Source organism: Muscardinus avellanarius, assembly GCF_963383645.1.
Source record: "Muscardinus avellanarius genome assembly, chromosome: 6".
NCBI lineage: Eukaryota > Metazoa > Chordata > Mammalia > Rodentia > Gliridae > Muscardinus > Muscardinus avellanarius.
Genome location: NC_137791.1, coordinates 79,458,680 through 79,478,106, shown reverse-complemented (window position 1 = coordinate 79,478,106; position 19,427 = coordinate 79,458,680). Strand labels below are relative to the sequence as shown.

The following is a 19,427-nucleotide window of genomic DNA, read 5'->3' as shown; positions in this document are numbered from 1 at the left end:
GACCTACAGAATTTTTTCTAAGTCAGACCTCCTCTGCTGATCTGATTCCAGCCTTGCTCTCTCGCCGAAGAGGAGGAGCCCTGCAGAGGGCTAGGTCCCAGCGATAGAAGCTTGCCCTCCCTCGCAGAGGCTGGGTCAGGGTTGCGGTTCTCAGAGGATCACTCCTCCTGTCTGGCGGGAGCAGAGCTCCTCCACCGCAGGGCGGGGCTACGAAGTCCTTTTCGGAACCGGTGCAGGCTGCTCCTCCCAGCCAACCTCTACACCAATTCCCAATGTCCAGCCCCACCCAAAACCCCCTCCCCAAGTCCAGGGAATTTCCCCAGCGTCCCCAAGCTTGAGTTTCCTGTCTGGGGGATGGGTTGGATGTAGATAAAAGTGCAGAGGACTTGAGAAAGACACAGCCTCTGGAGCTTTGAATCTGCGTCCTCCTGCATCCTCTGCATCCTCGGCTCCCGCGCCGCGCTCCTCTGTCCACTATGAGCCTCCTGCCCAGCCTCTCTGCCCGCGTCCCGCGTCTGGCGCTGCCGCTGCTGCTGCTGCTGCTGCTGCTGACGCCTCCCCGGCCTCTGGCGGACGGTGAGGTCGCGGGGGCGGGCGGGGCACCCGGGCCGCAGCTGCATCGGGCGTGGCGGGAAAGGGCTCTCCCTGCACCTCCTATAACGCGGGCTCTTCCCCAGCTGGTCCCATCGCTGCTGTCGTGAGAGAGCTGCGCTGCGTTTGTTTAACCACCACCAAAGTTCACCCCAAAATGATCAGCAACCTGCAGGTGACCGCCGCAGGCCCGCAGTGCTCCAAGGTGGAAGTGATGTAAGTTGTCCCGCGCTGGTGCCCACGGAGACCCCGTTGAGAGGGACACCCCCAGCCCCAGTGGCTCACGGATGCTCGCCCGTTCTGCTCTCTCTTAGAGCTTCTCTGAAGAACGGGGAGGAAGTCTGTCTGGACCCAGAAGCGCCTTTGATCAAGAGGGTCATCCAAAGGATTTTGGACAGGTACTTGCCACTTTGATCTTTATGACTTTTGAGTCTCTTCTCCTTAGGGAGAACGGGCGTCACAAGGTCCTGACTCTCTCTATAGGATTTGGGCATCACGCTCCAGACCGTGATTAGAATAAAAGGGTTGCTAAGAAGAAGGGAGAGTTGTTCTGGAAGGTCCAGGGAAAACCCTTATCAAATATTTTATGTGTAATTGATTGAGCGACGACGCAGAGCTCATTCCTGAGATTATGTGAACATCCTTTGCTTTTGACACCTCTCTTCTCTCTCCTCTCCTCTCCTCTCCTCTCCTCTCCTCTCCTCTCCTCTCCTCTCCTCTCCTCCCCTCCCCTCCCCTCCCCTCCCCTCCCCTCCCCTCCCCCTCCCTCCCTCCCTCCCTCCCTCCCTCTCTCTCTCTCTCTCTCTCTCTCTCTCTCTCTCTCTCTCTCTCTCTCTCTCTGCCATACGTTCAAAGCACTGCTTGAAAACATGGCAGAGTAGACCAAAGTGTAGAAATTTGTTTAAACTGATGTAATTCTTTTTCAGCAGTGGAAACAAGAAAAACTGATTCGGAGAAAAAAGATTGCCCGGTCTTCAACAGAGCAATTTTCTGGGAGAGTCTCGGGATCCAGTGAAGACAAGAAGGAAACTTCAGTTAACGAAGCATTTAGCATAGTATTTGTATTTGCTCTTATTTTATCTGCTGTGATGCTGTAATGCTTGGTGGTTGACTATATTATGAGCCTAGAACCGTTGGTTGTTAATCTTGGAAAGTGTCTTGAATTGAAGGTGACTACTGTATTGTATTTATAGGATACATTCCTTATTTCTTAATGAGAAGGCTGTGGCTATGATAGATGAATGATATATTGGTGGGACGCTATTGAGAGACAGATACTCTTATTCTCATGAAAAGGGAAATATTTTAGCATTGTTTCTTGGATGTTACTGAACTTCCTTACTTTTGACCTCGGTATGCTATTTAACTGATATTATATTAAAAAGCTGGGTGTGTCTTACGGTAATCTGTGTAGAATATATTTCCTTATTTAGAATTTCTAAATGTTTAAATTCTGTAAGGACTGATATATTCTCTTCCTATCATTTTAGACATTTGGTGTCTTCTTAGTATGGCATAATGTCATGACTTACTCATTAAACTTTGATTTTTATGCTATTTATTAACTATTTTGTTAGCAGTACTGTAATTCAGGTCACAAAATATATGTTTAGCATAGACGAAGAAGATGAGAAGCAAGTAAACTCCTGGCTTCTAGTTTTTATAGAAATACATTTTCAGTCTTTTTTTTAATAATAAAAGCAAACTGAACACTGATTTGTACTCTCAAAGTTTAGAAAACATGTTTGAAAATGAACTTATCATCTAGTCCACCAAACAACACACAGCATTGCTAGGATTTTAGATGTCTATGGTATATCTTTTAAAGATTTTGACCATTTTATTATAAGGAAGTATATATGTATCACATCCACTATATTAACATTTCACTTTTTATACTGTGTCTCATTGGTTTATAATACTTGATTGGTTTTTTTGAACAAAAATAAAAGATTTATAAACATTATTCACATTGCTTCTTTTTTCTTATACTATTCCAGTGAATTTTATTTATTTTCAATTCTACATTGTTCAGAAAATTAGTTCTGCTCCTCTCTCCAAGTGTTTGCAGATAGGCCCTTGTTTCCCTGCATCATTGTATCAAACCTTTCTCCAAGCCCAACTCCCTTCCACTTACTCTTTCACAGCATCAATAACCCCTGAGTCTTTTTAGAAAAACACAAGCAGGATCATAAATTCTTAACTAGCTCTATGGCAGAGTTTGGATTTGGATTTCAAATGATCCCAGATGTCCAAATGTTAAAGACTGAGTCTCTAGCCTCCCACTGCTATGGGAGGCAGTGTATCTTTACAGGTAGGACCTAGTAGGGGGTCTCAGGTCATCAGAGACATGCCTGTGGAGGGGACTTGGGGATCCTGGCTCCTCCTCTACCTCTCTCCTTCACTCCTGGTCATAAGGTGAACAGGCCTCCTCTCCTATGTAACACATGATGTATTATGGGACTAAGGGCCCAAAGCAACTGGGCCAATTGGTCATGGACTAAAACCTCCGAAACTATGAGCCAAAACGAACCTTTCCTCTTTTCAAGTGGATTATCTTAGGTGTTTGTTATAGTAACACAAAGCTGACTAACATACTTCCTGTTTCCTAGCTATGAAATAAAATCTATTAAACTTGGTTTATTTCCCATCTCATTGCTGGTGACTACATCAGCTTCACTTCTTCCTCACATCCTTTGTTCTCAGGCATTTAGTTCCCTCACCAGGCAGGTTCTTTCTTGGGCCCAGAATTTTGCATTTTCTATGGCTCTGCCTGGAAGGAAATTGCCCCCCCCTCTTTTTTTTTTTTCCTATAAGATAATTACTCATCTTTCAGCACTCAGCTCAAAAAAATGTTTCCTTCCTGAAGCCTTCCTTGCCATCCCCAGCAAAGCTCATGCTCTCCATTTGGATGTTTCCATCTGAGTTGTAACAAATATGGCATTGCTGTTAATTGCTTATTGGTTTCTTCACTCTAGTCTACTAAGATCTCTCCTTGAGTGTCAGCCATATTTCATCCATCTCTGCATCCTCCATGTAATGACTGAGCAAATTAGTAAGTTATCCTGACCCAGGTTGTCAGTGAGTGCCCTAAAACCAACCAGCTGTCTCATGGTAGTTGTTGATTAACCTACTTTTTCTCTTCTTGTCTCCAGTAATCCAATAAGAGCTTTGGCTTATGTTACTCCCTCAACCTATAATGCCTGCCCCTCACTTTTTTTTTTTTAACCTGGCTAGCTCCCATCCCTCCTCTCCTTCTCACTCTTCCCCCTACCAGCTTGAGGCCCCTTTTTTATCCTTTCATAGAACTTTGCAATTTTCCTTTTAAGATTTCTTACCAGGGTAACTATAGAGTTTATAAAATAAACATAAAAGTGGTCATTTGTTTAATGTTGATTTATTCCAACTTCACTGTGATCTCCATGAGGACAGGGATAGTGTTTGTCATGTTCATTTCAATTTCTAGGACAAAGCCTAGCACACATAGCTACTTAACGCATGAGTGATCTATGCCAGCAAGCCCTACTGTGTCTTTAGTACTAAGACAGCAATTTCATATAAATAACCTGTTCTTAGGAAAAGCAAGCAAGAAAAAAAGGACAGAAGATAATATTACTACTACTACTACTACTACTACTACTACTACTACTCACACACACACACTGCAGTGGGGTTAATATATACTATTATAATAGCATGCGTTTGTATATATTAGCAAATATTAATACTACCATATCTGTATCTAACATAGGCTTTTCTGTATTTTTGATCTCCTATTATATAAAATATCAGTTAGATTCATGTATTTTCCATAATTATGTATTGATATATCTATGTGAGAGAAAGAAAGAAACAAAGAGATAGGAAGATTGAAAAAACCTAGAGTGGTGTCAAGGAGATTAGTTTGCTAACAAGTTTTTCAGCAATATGGAGAGTTACAAAAAATACCTCTAAAGTAAAAAAAAAAAAAAGTAGATTTGTATGGTCTCTTTTTCCTCACATGGTACTTTTTTTTTTTAACCCTATGGATTATAGTAAATACTAAAAAGCAAACCAAATTACCATAAATATTTGAACTCTAAATTTCAGTATTTATTTACTTAGTCATTGGTTCTAGGGATTCAACACAGGGACATACCTCCAAGTCAAAGCCCCATCTCATTTTATTTTTTGTTTTGAAACAGGATCTCACTAGATTGCCGAAAGTCTCTTTCTGTTGCTGAGGCTGTCCTTGAACCTGCAAATTTCCTAACTCAGCCTCCCAAGTGCTGTAATTATAGGCATGCCCCACCATGCTCAGCTAATTTTAATGTTTTAAACAATCCTTGATTTGTTTTATTAGCCCATCACTTATTGAATAAATGCCTGAAAATAATAAATGAAAGCTTATTAAGTGCCCTTTGAATGGTTAAATTTAAGTTTGGTGAGCAAAATATCATTACCAGTTTCTTTAGGTTTCATCACTATTTAAGATCTTTGTTATTTCTAAAAGCCAGATTTGTAAGTTTAGTTTGTTTCTAGACTTGGCCATTGCATATATCATTCCACAATTAGTCATTCTTTAAAGAAAAAAAAGTTAATTCTTGTATGGGTAACAGCTACTGCTCACCATTTCTACCATTACTAATTGATTCTGCTACTAGCAAACTCGAGAACAAATGTATCTGAGGAAAATTCACCTGATGCATGACTTCTAGGGATATGTCTTTAGTTTCCTCATAGTAATCCCTAAGTACTATATTCTCTCTCTTATCCAGCTGAAACTCTTTTGTGTATGAAATCCTTGAAATTAAACAAATGGTCAGTTTTATCCACTCTCCAGAGCCGGCCTTGAGGCAGACCCTGTGTAATGTCTTTCATTTTACCAGACTCTCCTGCGTGCCTCTGGGTATGACACATTCGCATAATCCCTCAGCTCCTGTAGGTATGCCAAGGTCTATGATGAAGCCTGACTAGTGGCTTTGTTTTTCTACCATACTTTTAATTCTCACGTAAGGAAAAGAATTTCTGTGGGTAACTCTCACATATATAGGCTCCGAAGTCCTTCCCGGATGTCACAAAATGTGAACTTTACTTGACCAAATGTGCACCTGGGGATTTCTAGTTGCTTCTATGACTAAATTAAGGAAGAGAAGCAGAGTGAGTGAGCAGTAGTTCTGATTTTGACTGGCAGTTCTGGTTCACTTGATCAGCAAAATTAATATTCTTGAGGAGGATGGTTCATACATCAAATATATAGAGAAAGATAATGACGTCAGAAGACCTAAAGTTTAGGTCTAAAATTTTTCTTTCCTCAAGTTCTAGAGTCTTGTTTCATAAATACAAAGAAATTGCAAAGACACCCCACCCCATCCCTGCTATGCAAAATCATCTGGCTACAAACATTTATGATGTTTGCTTCCAACCCACCTCTAGGGTTGGGCAAAGAGAAAAGGAGTTGATTTACTTCCAGGAAGAAGCTAGGTATTTTCTACCATTTGTGATGCAGTACAAAGCCAGAATAGCTGCCTTTTAAATTGAGTTCTAAGTATTTATAGCTATGTTATCTTGACAATGTATTTCACATCTCTATTTTCCACTTTTTTCTCTGCATATTTGTATAATAATACCTACTCCACAGATACCCGTATTTGTCCCTGTACAAAGTAGATTATTGATAAATATTAGCTGCTTTCCCAAGTTCTTAATGAATCTCCAACTCCCCTTCACAGGGAGAACATTGAGACCTGGACAGTTTAAAAAACCATCATTATTTTCCCCAAAGTTATCCAGATTCTTTCTACCAGTAAGAATATGTTACTATGAGTATGTTTTTAAAGAGGTTTCTGGAAACTATATATTTCTTCTGTATTTTTTCTGTCAATTACATAGTAACATTGCATAGCATCAAAATATATGAGCCCTTATCCTTCCTATAAACATTCATCATTCAAATATCACTTTATTGGCATTTCTTGATAATCTTATTACATAGCAGACCCTATGCAAGATCCTTATAATTTGGGGATTACAATGATTAGGGGCTTTCATCTCAAATTAAGGCATTTTTGTAGCAAATATATTCAGTTTTTAGACAAACATTTCCTTGAATGGAGAGAGAAAGGGAGGGGAAAAAGGAGGGGGGAGAAAGGAACAAAGAGAAAGGAAAGATGGAAGAGAGGACGAGAGGGGAGTTGAGAGGCTTGTGTCCTTTTGCTTTTTCCATTCTTTTCACTTTTCCTTTTCTTCCCATCCCCCCTTCTCTCCTCTTCCTTGCTTCCTTCTGTTTTCTGTTGAGAAGTAGAGCGAGCCCACGGGGGTTTCTGGTGCCTCTGCAGAAGCCTAGGTAGGCAGCAGCTGGCACCCCACCTCCCCATCCTGGTGAATGACTAGGACCACAGAAGTGAGCTCAAGGCAGAGGAGGGCGCCAAAGGCAGCGTCCATTAGCAAACAGAACTATCAGAAAGAATAAAGTGTTGTCTTAAGACACAGTGTTCAGGGTTGACTTGCTCTACAGCAAAAGAGGGTCAATGGTATTTGGTAACAATTTAATGTGACTGCAGAGTCTCAAACATTGTATTAGAATTTCCTCAAACGAATGACTATGTAGTGAAACTGGGTAACAATCATGCACTTGATGTTCAGAAAATTATATGTTCAAAATAAAAATTCTTGGGCTTGCAAAATTTTGCAGAACTTCTATATTATAGCACCCAGAAAAATATTTTCCCTCAACTCCCTCATCCTCCCCACTCCCTGCTCTCTCACTCTCTGCTTTGCTCCTGCTCAACATTTAAACAAACACTCAATAAACTCAGGTGCTGGAGTCACTGAGATCTGGACAGTTCTTGTCAATTCAGAAATATACAGAAAACACATTTGGTTGCAGCATTTATAGAAAATGTTTTGTTTCCTAGTATTTCAATTTTTTGACCAAGGTACTTCAGCAAATGGAGCCAGAAATTTATTAGCCCTATGATAATGACTTATTTATAGATGATAGCTTATTTCCTTTATATCTGGCATAGAGATTTGAGAGACAGCATTTCCAAATGTTCTGTAGAAAGCAGAGTTCATATGTCTTAATTTTAATGGTTAGTAATCCTACAGTACTTCTAAATATCTTACTTGGAATCTTAGGAAACTTATTTGCTTATTTCTTAAATGACTCTGCTATTTATAAAGTGACTTAAAGGAAAAAAAAAGATAAAATAACGACATATACACACATATATATCAAGCACAGTGACAGTCACAAAATGGCTATCAAGTTATTTTGAAACTCAAGAACCCCTGACACTTGTTTCTATTTCTAATATTAATTTAAATTCTAAATTTGTATAATCTAGCTGCTTTTAACTAAATAACTAATTTTGAAACATCTTTTACTTTTTTGTATATTCAGCAAGCTTATCACTATTATTTTTCATCATGAAAATGGAAGACGAGTATGCAAATGTCAGAAATAGTAGTTTAATGGTAGTCAGCATTGTAGTACTTGTAGCAACAGCATATAATATTTTTTTATCTCATTGCTTTGCCCAAATATTTTAGGCCTTGATTTTTTAAATGAAATAGTTATATGAATAAGTCACATCTCAGATACTTAATATTTCTTGAATAAATAAAAACTAGCAAAAAGTTGTTTTACTGCAAATGCTGACTAATAGGCTGGTGAAGTTTTAATGACAAGAATTCTTTTTGTACTTCCTTCTGAGCCTTGCTGATGATGTGTGTTTTGTGTGTGACAAGACACATCTGTTGATTAAGACTGACTTCATGGTGTTGTGCTATATGTCTAACTCTTTCCTGGTTTCTACCAACTCATTTAGCATCATTATCTCAGAAGATGGTCCATATATTTCCCCAAAAGGATTAGAGACTCTTGAGTAATCTTATTAAATAAACCAGGAAGGAAATTTGAATAGTTATATGTGTGGAAAGAGAAGAAGTGTGCAACGAAGCCAATAAATATTGTCTGTAATATGTTTTGGAGGGTTGTGATGGACAAAGAAAGAAAAATACCCTGAATAATATTTAAACCTTATTATACTGTCATATTTTTGAAAGACAAGAATAGGCTGTATCATAATAGAATAACTCTGTCTATATAAAACACCTAATTTGTCTTTGAACATATATGTGCATATCTATGTATTATATGTGTGTCTCTCTGCATATGCAGACATATGTGGATATAAATGTAGGTAAAATATACAATTAATGCCAATGTGTTACTAATGGTTTCCACTGAAGAGCAACAATGTGGGAAAATCACAAAAAGGATTTGGAACACTTCACTCCATATATATCTATAGCGCATGACTCTTTACAACAGATTATATCTCCTATTTGTTGGATTAATAATGAAAGAAAAATTATGCTGGGTGTTTCTTTTTAGTGTACATTCAGATGGTAGTCACAAATAGTTTTATAATACAAAGGAGAATGAGTTTGCTTCTACTTTTCAGATAAAATTACAAGAGATAATTCATTTGGAAGATAGAAAGAAGCCTGGAAGGTAATATCCAAAGAGAGCCTTTGGTGATGTTTGGCTCATATTTAACACACATATGCCAAACAAATCCTGAAATTTAGTAACAACCAGGACAGGAACATTTACTTTCTTTGCCATGTAGAAAGGGATAATAACTGTTACCCCCCCCCCAAGGGCCACATTCTTATGTCTTCAGGTGCTCATAAAGTGTCTATTAAGGATATAAACTGCATTATAGAAAAGGCATGGCATATTGTTAGCTGGTCATACAAAGAAAATACATAGAGTATTTCAATCTAGCTATTACCTCCCTGAGTGAGTATATATGCATAAGGGAGTTAGGTATTGAGAAAGGAAGGGTAGGAATGTGTCATGATGCACAAAAATACAACTAATTTAGTAGGAATTTTGACCTGTCTGGTGTTATCTGGGTTGGGCACCCTCGCCCATTCTTTTGTGGGTATATCAGCAGTAAGCTCACTTCCCCTTTCCTGCCTCTTCCCCCATTGGTTTGGAGGCCGTGGCATCAGAGCCATCTGGAGAGCATATAAAGCCACATACTGCACACGTCTAGGCAGCACATCACTCTCATGCTGAGGTCTCCTGGCTCTGGCAACAACTGCAGCTCAGTCCTCTCCACCATGAGCCTCAGACCCAACGCCGCCTTGTCCTGTGCTGGCACCAGCCCGCTTGGTGTCCTGTGGGTGTTGCTGCCGCTGTCCCTGCTCCTGACGGTGCTGGTTCCCCCTACCACTGGACAACGTAAGAGAAATTCAGGGAAAGGCAAAGCCAGAGGCCTTGCCATGCCAGGGGAGTAAGGGGGGTATCCTGGTGCTCCTGGGGCTGGAGAATGCCATGAAGCCAACAATTCTAAGTGGAAGAGATACGCTTAGGGGGCATGTCAATGTCCTGTGCAATTGTTAGGCCTGTTACTAAAGGTTCATACATTATATTTACAATGGCCTTATGGGACAGGTACAATTAGCCTTGGTTTATGAATAAAGAAACTGAGGGAAATTATCATGACTAACAAAATGGTCTTATGTTCTACTGTAGCTGAAAGCGCAGAGCGGTATTTTGAACTACGCTGCACGTGTGTGAAGACAACCTCTGGAATTCACCCCAGTAACATCAACAATCTGGAGGTGATCCGGCCAGGAGCCCACTGTGCCAACGTCGAGGTGATGTAAGTGCCGTCTTCTGTAGCACTGTCTCCTTGGGGATGCCCTCCATCTCTTCCACCCACGCTGTTTTCTTCAGCCTCATAGATTTGTTCCAATATTCAGGCTAGGGTACTCAGATAATTCTGTTCTCTCTTGCAGAGCCACACTGAAGAATGGGAGAAAAATCTGCCTGAATCCAGAAGCTCCCAGAATCAAGAAAATGATCCAGAAAATTTTGGAAAATAGTGGATCAGATGCTTAATCTATTCACTTTCTACCAAACTTTTTTGCCCTCCAGGAAGGGTAGGGTTTTGAAACCTTGACTTTCTAAGATTCTTAATTACACAGGATACTTGTTCTTACTGTATAAAAATTTAAATATGTTTTATATCCTGTCTCAAAAATTACATTTTATTCTGAAAAGGCTGGTTAAAAGATGACAGAAGCTGAAAATAGGCAAGATTAGTTATAGCATCAAATTTATGGCTTATTCCCTAATCCTTGGCTAAACATTGTACTGTGCTTTGCATTTCTTTTCTTGAAAATTCCTTTCTCTATCTTTATTTTTAGGCTAGACATGTCCACGATGACTACTAGATTTCACAGTGTTCAGTGACATTAGGGATCACAGAGCCAAGCGCAGAATGCTTTCTCAGTCAATGCCTTTTAATATATTTAAACACCTAGAGTTTTTCAGTGTTTTGGTCCTAGAATGTCAAGTTTCAAAGTGTTCTCTGAAATGTTTTTCTAATGTTTAGCTTTTAAACCTCCAAAATAATAAAGTTGTAGGATGCAAGTTTTGTAAGCAATGGTAATTTACTTTAAAGTGAATATATTTAATGCTAATAGGACACCAAATGCATGATTTAAAAAAACCCACTAACATGTTCTCTATAAGAAGAAACTCTATGATGTATGAATATAATGCACCAATAAAAATTTTTTAAAAAAGAAGAGACTCCAGTATTTTCTGCAAAAACCAAAAAACAAAAAAAGCAAGAGATAGATTTTATTTAATGTTAAATGTTTGACTCAGGTATGTTTGTATATATTTGCATTTACTTAATATGTACATGATTATAGTTTTTTGTTCTAGAATTAGGCTTCCAAATAGTAAAACAGAAAGCTTAAACTAAACTACTAATTATTCTTTTTTATGGTACTGGAGGTGGAACCCAGGGACATTGTACCTCTGAGTTGCACCCCCAGCCCTATTTTTTAGTTGTTTTTTTATTTTTGAAACAGGGTTTCACTGAGTTGTGAAGGGCCTCGCTAAGTAGCTAAAGCTGTTCATGAACTGCGATCCTCCGGTCACAGCCTCCGGAATGCTGAGATTACAAGCGTACGCCACCACGCCTGGCCTAATTATTCTTTCTAAAATCAACATAGCCTTGCCAGGCATGGTGGCACACACTTGTAATCCCCACGCTTGGGAGGCTGAGACAGGAGGATCGCACAAGTTTGAAGCCAGCCTCAGCTACTTAGTGAGGCTCTCAGCAACTTAGTGAGACCCTGTTTCCAAATGAAATATAAAATAGGTCTGGGTATAGCCTGGAGGTAGAAAGCCCCTGGTTTCCACCCCTAGTACCACCAAAAATAAATAAATAAATAAAATAAAATAAATAAAGCCTTCATTAATTTCTTAGCCCATAAAATATATCCCCATACTATATTACAGAGTAATGGATATGAAATATTTATTGATTTGTTATCATATACTATCAATTTCACAGACTTGGGGGAAAGTTTTAATTTCCTTTTTGTGTTTTTTTTACACTTTGATATTTACAACATTGCCAACAAAAGTCACTAAGTTGATGATCTGTGCCATTTTAACATAGTATATTCATCAAAATTTATTAATCATCTTCAAGATATGAGGTGCAGTATGTGTTTTGTGTGCACTAATTAATACATAAAATAGCACTTGATGCATTAGTAGCTTATATAGTATGCAGGTCATAGGAGAAGGAGTAAGTCTACCTACTTCACCCTATACACCGGCTTTGGGAAACATTTACATACTGTACATGTAACTCATGCATTATTAAGGACTCCTTTACCATTTCCTCACCACCATGGACTCAATGTATTAAAATGCTTTGTCTACTGCATATGTGCATTTCTTCAGTAATAGTTAATAAAAATATATAAACATGTCATAAAAAAAAAGTAAGTGGGGGTGCAGTCGTTTTCATTAGTTTTTGCCAATAATTAAAAATAACTCAGTGATCTCTCTAGTGATTTCTCACTGAAAGCGGCCAACTCTTGAGACAGGACACAGTGCTTGTGCTATGCTTACACTTCCTGAGATAGAGATGCTTTTGTGTTGTTGTCGTGTACCTGTATTGAATTATTTTAAATATGGAGAGAGATTTCACTGCTATTCACTACTACCTGAATTCCTTTACTCTGCATATATTGAAATCAGAGCTAAGTTGTAGTGAGCCAGTGTTGCCTGTCCTTGTTCAACACTATCGCTCCTATCCATTTCCTCTGCGGCTAACTCAGAAAACTTCAGTTTCAGCTCCATAAGTACACATAAATTACAAAATGGTTTGCAACAACCATTATAATAGATGCTGACATTTGAAAGCTACATGTCAAGGAGAATTGTCCTTGAAGATATCACTATGCAGTTGGAGAGACAGACAAGTCGACAATTACAATGACATATGTGTTATATAGCAATCTGCTCATTTCAACAAGTATTCTCATCACTAATGTAGCTGATTGGTATAAAATGTGTCAAAATAGTGATAAGTTACAACCCCTAACCTGGCAGAACTTAAGGAAAGAAACCATTTTAAACACTTAAAACACAACACAACACACACACGCGCGCGCGCGCGCACACACACACACACACACACACACACCTCTGTCTGTATGATGTAGGTATGTGTATGTATGTATTATCTGTGCAAAACAGGAAAAGAAAAGGTGCTGTAAGATAAATAAGCAAGGGAACATAATGGAAATAGTTGTCAGGGCAGGCCCCTCTAAGGAAGTGTTATTTAAGCTGATGAAACAAAAATGAACAGGGCTTAGCCGAATGAAAGATAAGTGGTGGGGAGAATAAAAGAAATAAAATTCCAGGCCCTAGAATGAAGTTGCATGTTCCTATAGAAGTCCTGCCCTGCAGAGAATTAGGTAGCAGCTAGTTCTATCCAGTGGACTCCCAAAGCCCTTCGCCACTGTCCATCTGCATGGCGACGGCCTCTGGCTTTGCGATGGGTGTGTGCCTTGCGCTGATCAAGAGCCAAGTCCTTCCTTTTCAAGGAAGTGAAAGCAATTTATAGTGATCTCTCCCCTTCTCCTGTGTGGAATTCTGCTGCATACCCTGCACTCCCAAACCCAGCCCTCCTCTGTCCTCCTCTGAGAGCACTGCTGTTCCCCACTTCTGTGCAACCCAGCTTACCTCTTCTGGTCCTCTAATCCAGGTCCTCTTCTGGAATTTTATCCAGGATGGAGACAAATGAGGAATCATTCAGGTCCTACATTTTTACAAAAAGAATGCATTCAATTATTAAGTTAGGAATTTTTCCAAGAGTGCACGTTATGAGGATAACAGTCCTTGCTATACTGGATATGGTTAGTAGAGCCTGGCAAATCCCACCCAGGAGTCTAGCAGCAGAAGGTGATTACAAACACACCTTTCACCTCACAGTAGCCACAATCAATGATCAGTACGACATAACAAGCATAAAAAGGAACAAGAAATGCAGGAGTCTATGGGCAGTGTCTGGGAATTCAGCTGGGAGCCTGAAGAAAAGAGAAATTGCACGGGTCCCAAAGGCACAGGCGGTGTAAACTGCTTGCTGACTACTGGGAACTCCACTCTTCCACATGAAGAAAACAGGCATCTTACATGATCCAAGCACCACCATTTCTATGGCCATAAATGTGCATGTATTTACATCTGGATTGGAGTGTGGATCCTGCTGCCAGCTCTCAGCCAAGGCAGCTGACTCCAGCCTTTATTTGTTTTATTTCGTTCTGTTCTATTTGGTTTTAATCTTGGTTGGCCAGAGCCCGGCTCTTCTTGGCTGGAATGGCTCAGTTTTTGCACACCATTTCCTCATCCACCACCCCAGATTTCCGGACCCAACTGACAGTGGGAATAAAAGGCGTGGAGAGTCCTTGGAGTCACTGGCCTGTGCAGTCCTGCCCCACTTCCTGGGAACACTCAGATTCTGCAGGAACCTTTGAGACATGAGCCTTCCAGCCGGCTCAAGTGGCCTGAGGCGCAGCGCAGGGCTGCTGCTCCTGGGGCTGCTGCTACTGCCAACCGTGGTCCCGTTCACCAGTGGAGAGGCCGGTAAGAGCAGGAGCAAAGCAGGGAGGGACAGGAGCAGCTCTGGGAAGCCGGAGGCTGGGGAGGCGTCCTTGACTTTAATGGTGATGTCCCACACGCTGTTTGGTGCTTGTTGTCTGTGCAGGCACCCAGCCCAGTGTGGCACTGTGCACGGCCCACCTAGTCTGTACACCTTCATTCTAAGAGAGGTGTGATTTTTAACTAAGGAAATGGGAGCCAGAGGCGGTGGCAAAGGTCCCTGAGAGGCCTCTGGCCACTCACGGAGTCACTCTCCCTCCCTACCTCTCCATCCCTCCACCTCCAGCGGACCCCAAAGAAAGAGAGGAGGACCTGCACTGCGTGTGTGTGAAGACCACCCCCCAAGTGCACCCCAAGCACATCACCAGCCTGGAGGTGATCAAGGCCGGACGCCACTGTGCCAAGGCACAGATGATGTGAGTCCTCGTCCTGCCCATTCTGTGCCCCTGATTCCAATGCCCATCCCTTCAATAACCCTGTCTTGGAAACAGGCTGAAAGATGCACCTCTTTTCTTCTCCCTGGCAGAGCTACCCTGAAGAACGGGAGGAAAGTTTGCCTGGACCCACAGGCCCCCCTGTATAAGAGAGTAGTCAAGAAACTCTTGTCAAGTTAGCTTCTACCGAAGTCTGCAGTTTGCTGTATAGCATATCTGCTCTCTTTCTCTCTCTCTCTCTCTCTCTCTCTCTCTCTCTCTCTCTCTCTCTCTCTCTCTCTCTCCAAAAGAATCTGATACTTATATTATTTTTCAACCCTGAAGTAAATAAATAAAATGAATCAAGCTGTGGTGCAGTCAAAACAGTTCTTCATAATAGAATGGAAAAAGTGCTGACACATCATATTTCCATAAAAAATCATCTCCAGAATTTTATGGAAAAAAGAAGTTGAAAGAAGATTTGGTGTAATAGAACTGTATTTGCTTGATGTTATAAGTTGGATGAGAGTTATTTACATATTTATATGATTGTCTTGCTTCAGAGATACATATTTACTTTTAGTGTTATAATTAGCTTCATTAATAAATAATTAATAGCACTAAAGGATTACTAGCTTCTTATTTTTGTGGTACTGGGGGTGGAACCCAGGGGCTTTTATAACTCTGGGCTATACTCCCAGACCTATTTTATATTTTACTTGGAAACAGGGTCTCGCTAGTTGCTGAGAGCCTCACTAAGTAGCTGAGGCTGGCTTCGAACCTGTGCATCCTCTTGTCTCAGCCTCCCAAGCGCTGGGATTACAAGTGTGCGCCACCACGCCCTGTTCTACTAGCTTCTTCTAAAAAATAATTAAGTAAATAATCCAGACACAGCTGAGTGTGGTGGCACACACTTGTAATCGTAGCAGGATCATGGTTCACCGACAGCCTTAGCTACTTAGTGAGGCCCTTTGCAACTCAGTGAGACCCTGTTTCAAAATTATCTTACAGTCTTAGAGGTCACAAGTCCAAAATGAGTCTCAAAGGGCTAAATCCAAAGGCTCCAGAGGACAAGTGATCTTCTTGCCTTTTCAGCCCCTAGAGGCCACCTGTATTTCTTGATGTATGGAGCACAAATTTGTAAAAAGGCTCCATTAAAGCCAAAGAGGGTTTTAACTCCCAAAGCACACTTGGATGTGACTCACACATGATGTATACTGGGCAAGTGTAACTCTCACAACACACACAGGTGTGGCACATCACATCCCGGGTATTGGAGCAACAAGCAGGTGCCAGACACAAAGCCTGGACTCATGGGCAATGCAGGTGCAGTGCCTGCCACCCAGCTGCAATGTCTCAACAACCACATCTAGTCCCTAGCAACCTGAATTCTATAATTTTCAGCCCCTGAGACTGAAAACCCACAGCTTTTTTGGCCAAGAAACCAAAATCTTTGCCATCTTGCCATTCTGACCACTGATAACAAGGCTGAATGCTGACCTGGCAGCTCTTCTGGTAACCATCTGGCAAGTCCTCCCCTTTGATTCAGGTTGAGCACTGGTTACTGTCAGGCCTGAAGACCTGGAGCAGATTCACAACTGACCCAGGCCTGTGGCCCCGACACAGCCGGCTGAGCTCCGTGTGAAGGGACTGCCGACCTGCCTTCCAGGTTGAAGTAATTTCTCTCTCTTTTTCTCTCTTGCTCTCTCTCTCCTCTCCTCTCTCTCCTCCCTCTTCTCTTCCCTCTTCTTTTCTCTCTCTTCTCTCCTTTTCTCTCTTTTCTTCCCTCTTCTTTTCTTTATCTCCTCTCCTCTCTCTCTTCCCTCTCTTCTCTTCTCTTCTCTTCTCTTCTCTTCTCTTCTCTTCTCTTCTCTTCTCTCTCTTCTCTCTTCTCTATCCTCTCCTCTCCTCTTCTCTCTTCTCTCCTCTTCTCTCTTTTCTTCTCTCTTCTTTCTCCCTCTCTCCTCCTCTCTCCTCTCTCCTCTCTCCTCTCTCCTCTCTCCTCTCTCCTCTCTCCTCTCTCCTCTCTCCTCTCTCCTCTCTCCTCTCTCCTCTCTCCTCTCTCCTCTCTCCTCTCTCCTCTCTCCTCTCTCCTCTCCTCTCTCTCTCTCTCTCTCTCTCTCTCTCTCTCTCTCTCTCTCTCTCTGTCCTTAAATATCATGCATTGTATAGAGATTGTGTGGAGTACTAATGAATAAATAACCTGTCTTGGTCATGACTGCAGCATTCTTGGGATGACTGGGGCCATGTTTTGGTTCTTTTCCACAATCTAATCCTGCTGAGGACACTTGGCTTGTGTCACCTTCCTCCACCTTCAGATTATGATGGTCCAATCTCTGCTTGTGTTGTCACAGCTCCCTCTTTATCTGATATTTATCTTACAAGGATACTTGTAACACATTGGTTCCAACTGGAGAATCCAGAATAACCATTCTCTCTTCACATCCTTAGCAAATCTATGGATTTTTTTTTACATATAAAGTCACATTTTGTGAGCTTCCAATCATCAGGGCATTGGAATCTGGTGTTGGGGCACATTATTCAGGAAGACCGCATGCAAGTGAGGCAGTTGGAACTGCAGACCCTTCCGTGCTCACGGCCCACTGTGATTTCAGCCTAACGTGACAGTGTGTGCAATGATAGAAATAAACTCCTTAAAGAAAATTGGGTATGGTACAAGTCAGTCCCTTGGGGAGGAGGGCTCCTTAGGATGACTAATTAAAGTAGACACAGTTCCTAGAGGCTTATAAAGTGCCACGATGTCAGCTAATATTTCTGCATCCACATCAAAAGGCAAGTACGATTATTCCCATGGTAGAATGGAGGTAACAGTTTTGGAAGGGCCTCAGCTAGTTAAAAGCTGTACAGATCTGGTGCCTAACCTCCTACTCTGGCTTTAAGTGTTTCACACAGATGAGGGACATGGTAACTAATTCTTCAAACAGGAACTGTCCTATAAACTAGCTTCTGAAGGTGGGGTAGTAACTAACAGGGGGACAAAAGGAAGATTGGACCTGCCACAAGATGAAACACAGAGACAAAAAGACACAAGATTATTTTTTATTGGCTTTTTTAAAATTGGTGCTTTGTAATTATACATCGCAGTGAGGTTCAGAGTGACAGAAATGGACAGGCACACAACGTGGTCTGTTTTCCTCTGGGTCTTTCCCCACTCCCCCGGCCCCTCATTGATAATATTTCATTAAGTCCTCAGCACACCTCCATGGAAGCTTATAGTTCTATAGAAATGGAGTATCATCAGGAAAGAGTGTCAACAGTGGTCTCACTACTGGTTTCTACCCACTTGGTGTTTTTTTTTTTTTTTTTTTTTTACCTTCTGCACAACTTTATGTACTGCCATCTAAATTATCTTTCCAAACCACAGATACAAACATGGTACTTTTCCTGATAAAACATTAAAAGTCCATAGTCCTTAGCATGATAGCTCAGGCTGTCACTACCTCCCTGTGCATTGGTTTCCTCAATTGAGAAGTGAGGATATTATGAATGTGCACTTCACAGGCTATTGTGAGGACTACCTAAGATGATGTATGCAAAACACTTGATATCATTCCTCATGCATAGTCTAGTCTATGTTTAAAAATCAACAAGTGTTAATTCTTTTGTTGTTTTTGTGTTGGGGATTGAACCCATGGCTTGTGCTTGCTGTCGCTTCACCACTGAGCTACATTCCCAGCCTGACTAGCTTTTATTTTTGAGACAGAGTCTCACCAAATTTCCCAGGCTGCCCTTAGATTACGACACCCTGTCTCAGCCTCCTCAGTCACTAGGATAACAGATGGTGTGCCGAAGGGCCAGATTAATATAAAAATTTGCTTTTTTTTTTTTTTGCAATACTAAGAATTGAACCCAGGAACACTCTATCTCTGAGCTACACCACCACCCAGCTCTATTTTTAATTCTTTACTTGGAAACTGGGTTTCATTACATTGCAAAGGGCCTCACTAAGTAGCCGAAGCTGGCTGTGAACCTGGATCTTCCTGTTTCAGCCTCCCAAGTAATGGGATTACAAGTGTGCACTACCATGCCTAGTTTAGCAAATATTAATTCCTGATACAATAATGTTTTGAATACACCACCCCAATAAATTTGGAGTGGTATTTATCAGAACAATTGTTGGTGGTAAATAGTAAAAAAAAAAAAAAAAAAAAAAAAAAAAAAAAAAAAAAAAAAAAAAAAAGCTGGGCGTGGTGGCACATACTTGTAATCCCAGCATTCAAGAGGCTGAGACAGGAGGATAGTGGTTCACGGCCAGCCTCAGCTACTTAGTGAGGCTCTTTGCAACTCAGTGAGACCCTGTTTCAAAATAAAGAATGAAAAATAGGGCAGGGGGTGTAGTTCAGAGATCGAATGCCCTTGGGTTCCATCCCCAGACCCACACACACACACAAAAAAAATTGCAATAGCACTAAAAGTTCTTCAAATCA

The 19,427-nt window shown here is 41.0% G+C and overlaps 3 protein-coding genes across 3 annotated transcripts; all 3 read left to right on the top strand.

The window, feature by feature from the left end:
• Nucleotides 1–476: 476 nt before the first annotated feature.
• On the top strand, nt 477–1,688 carry LOC308264499 (C-X-C motif chemokine 6-like; the record flags this gene model as incomplete). Its single annotated transcript, XM_080697813.1, has 5 exons — nt 477–576; nt 678–807; nt 906–989; nt 1,037–1,055; nt 1,518–1,688. 5 exons carry the CDS (start codon nt 477–479, stop codon nt 1,686–1,688), a joined length of 504 nt encoding a protein of 167 aa, XP_080553939.1.
• Nucleotides 1,689–9,708: 8,020 nt separating this feature from the next.
• Nucleotides 9,709–10,492, top strand: PPBP (pro-platelet basic protein; the record flags this gene model as incomplete). Its single annotated transcript, XM_080698067.1, has 3 exons — nt 9,709–9,850; nt 10,124–10,253; nt 10,390–10,492. 3 exons carry the CDS (start codon nt 9,709–9,711, stop codon nt 10,490–10,492), a joined length of 375 nt encoding a protein of 124 aa, XP_080554193.1.
• Nucleotides 10,493–14,445: 3,953 nt separating this feature from the next.
• Nucleotides 14,446–15,180, top strand: LOC308264651 (platelet factor 4-like; the record flags this gene model as incomplete). Its single annotated transcript, XM_080698021.1, has 3 exons — nt 14,446–14,539; nt 14,853–14,982; nt 15,093–15,180. 3 exons carry the CDS (start codon nt 14,446–14,448, stop codon nt 15,178–15,180), a joined length of 312 nt encoding a protein of 103 aa, XP_080554147.1.
• Nucleotides 15,181–19,427: the final 4,247 nt, after the last annotated feature.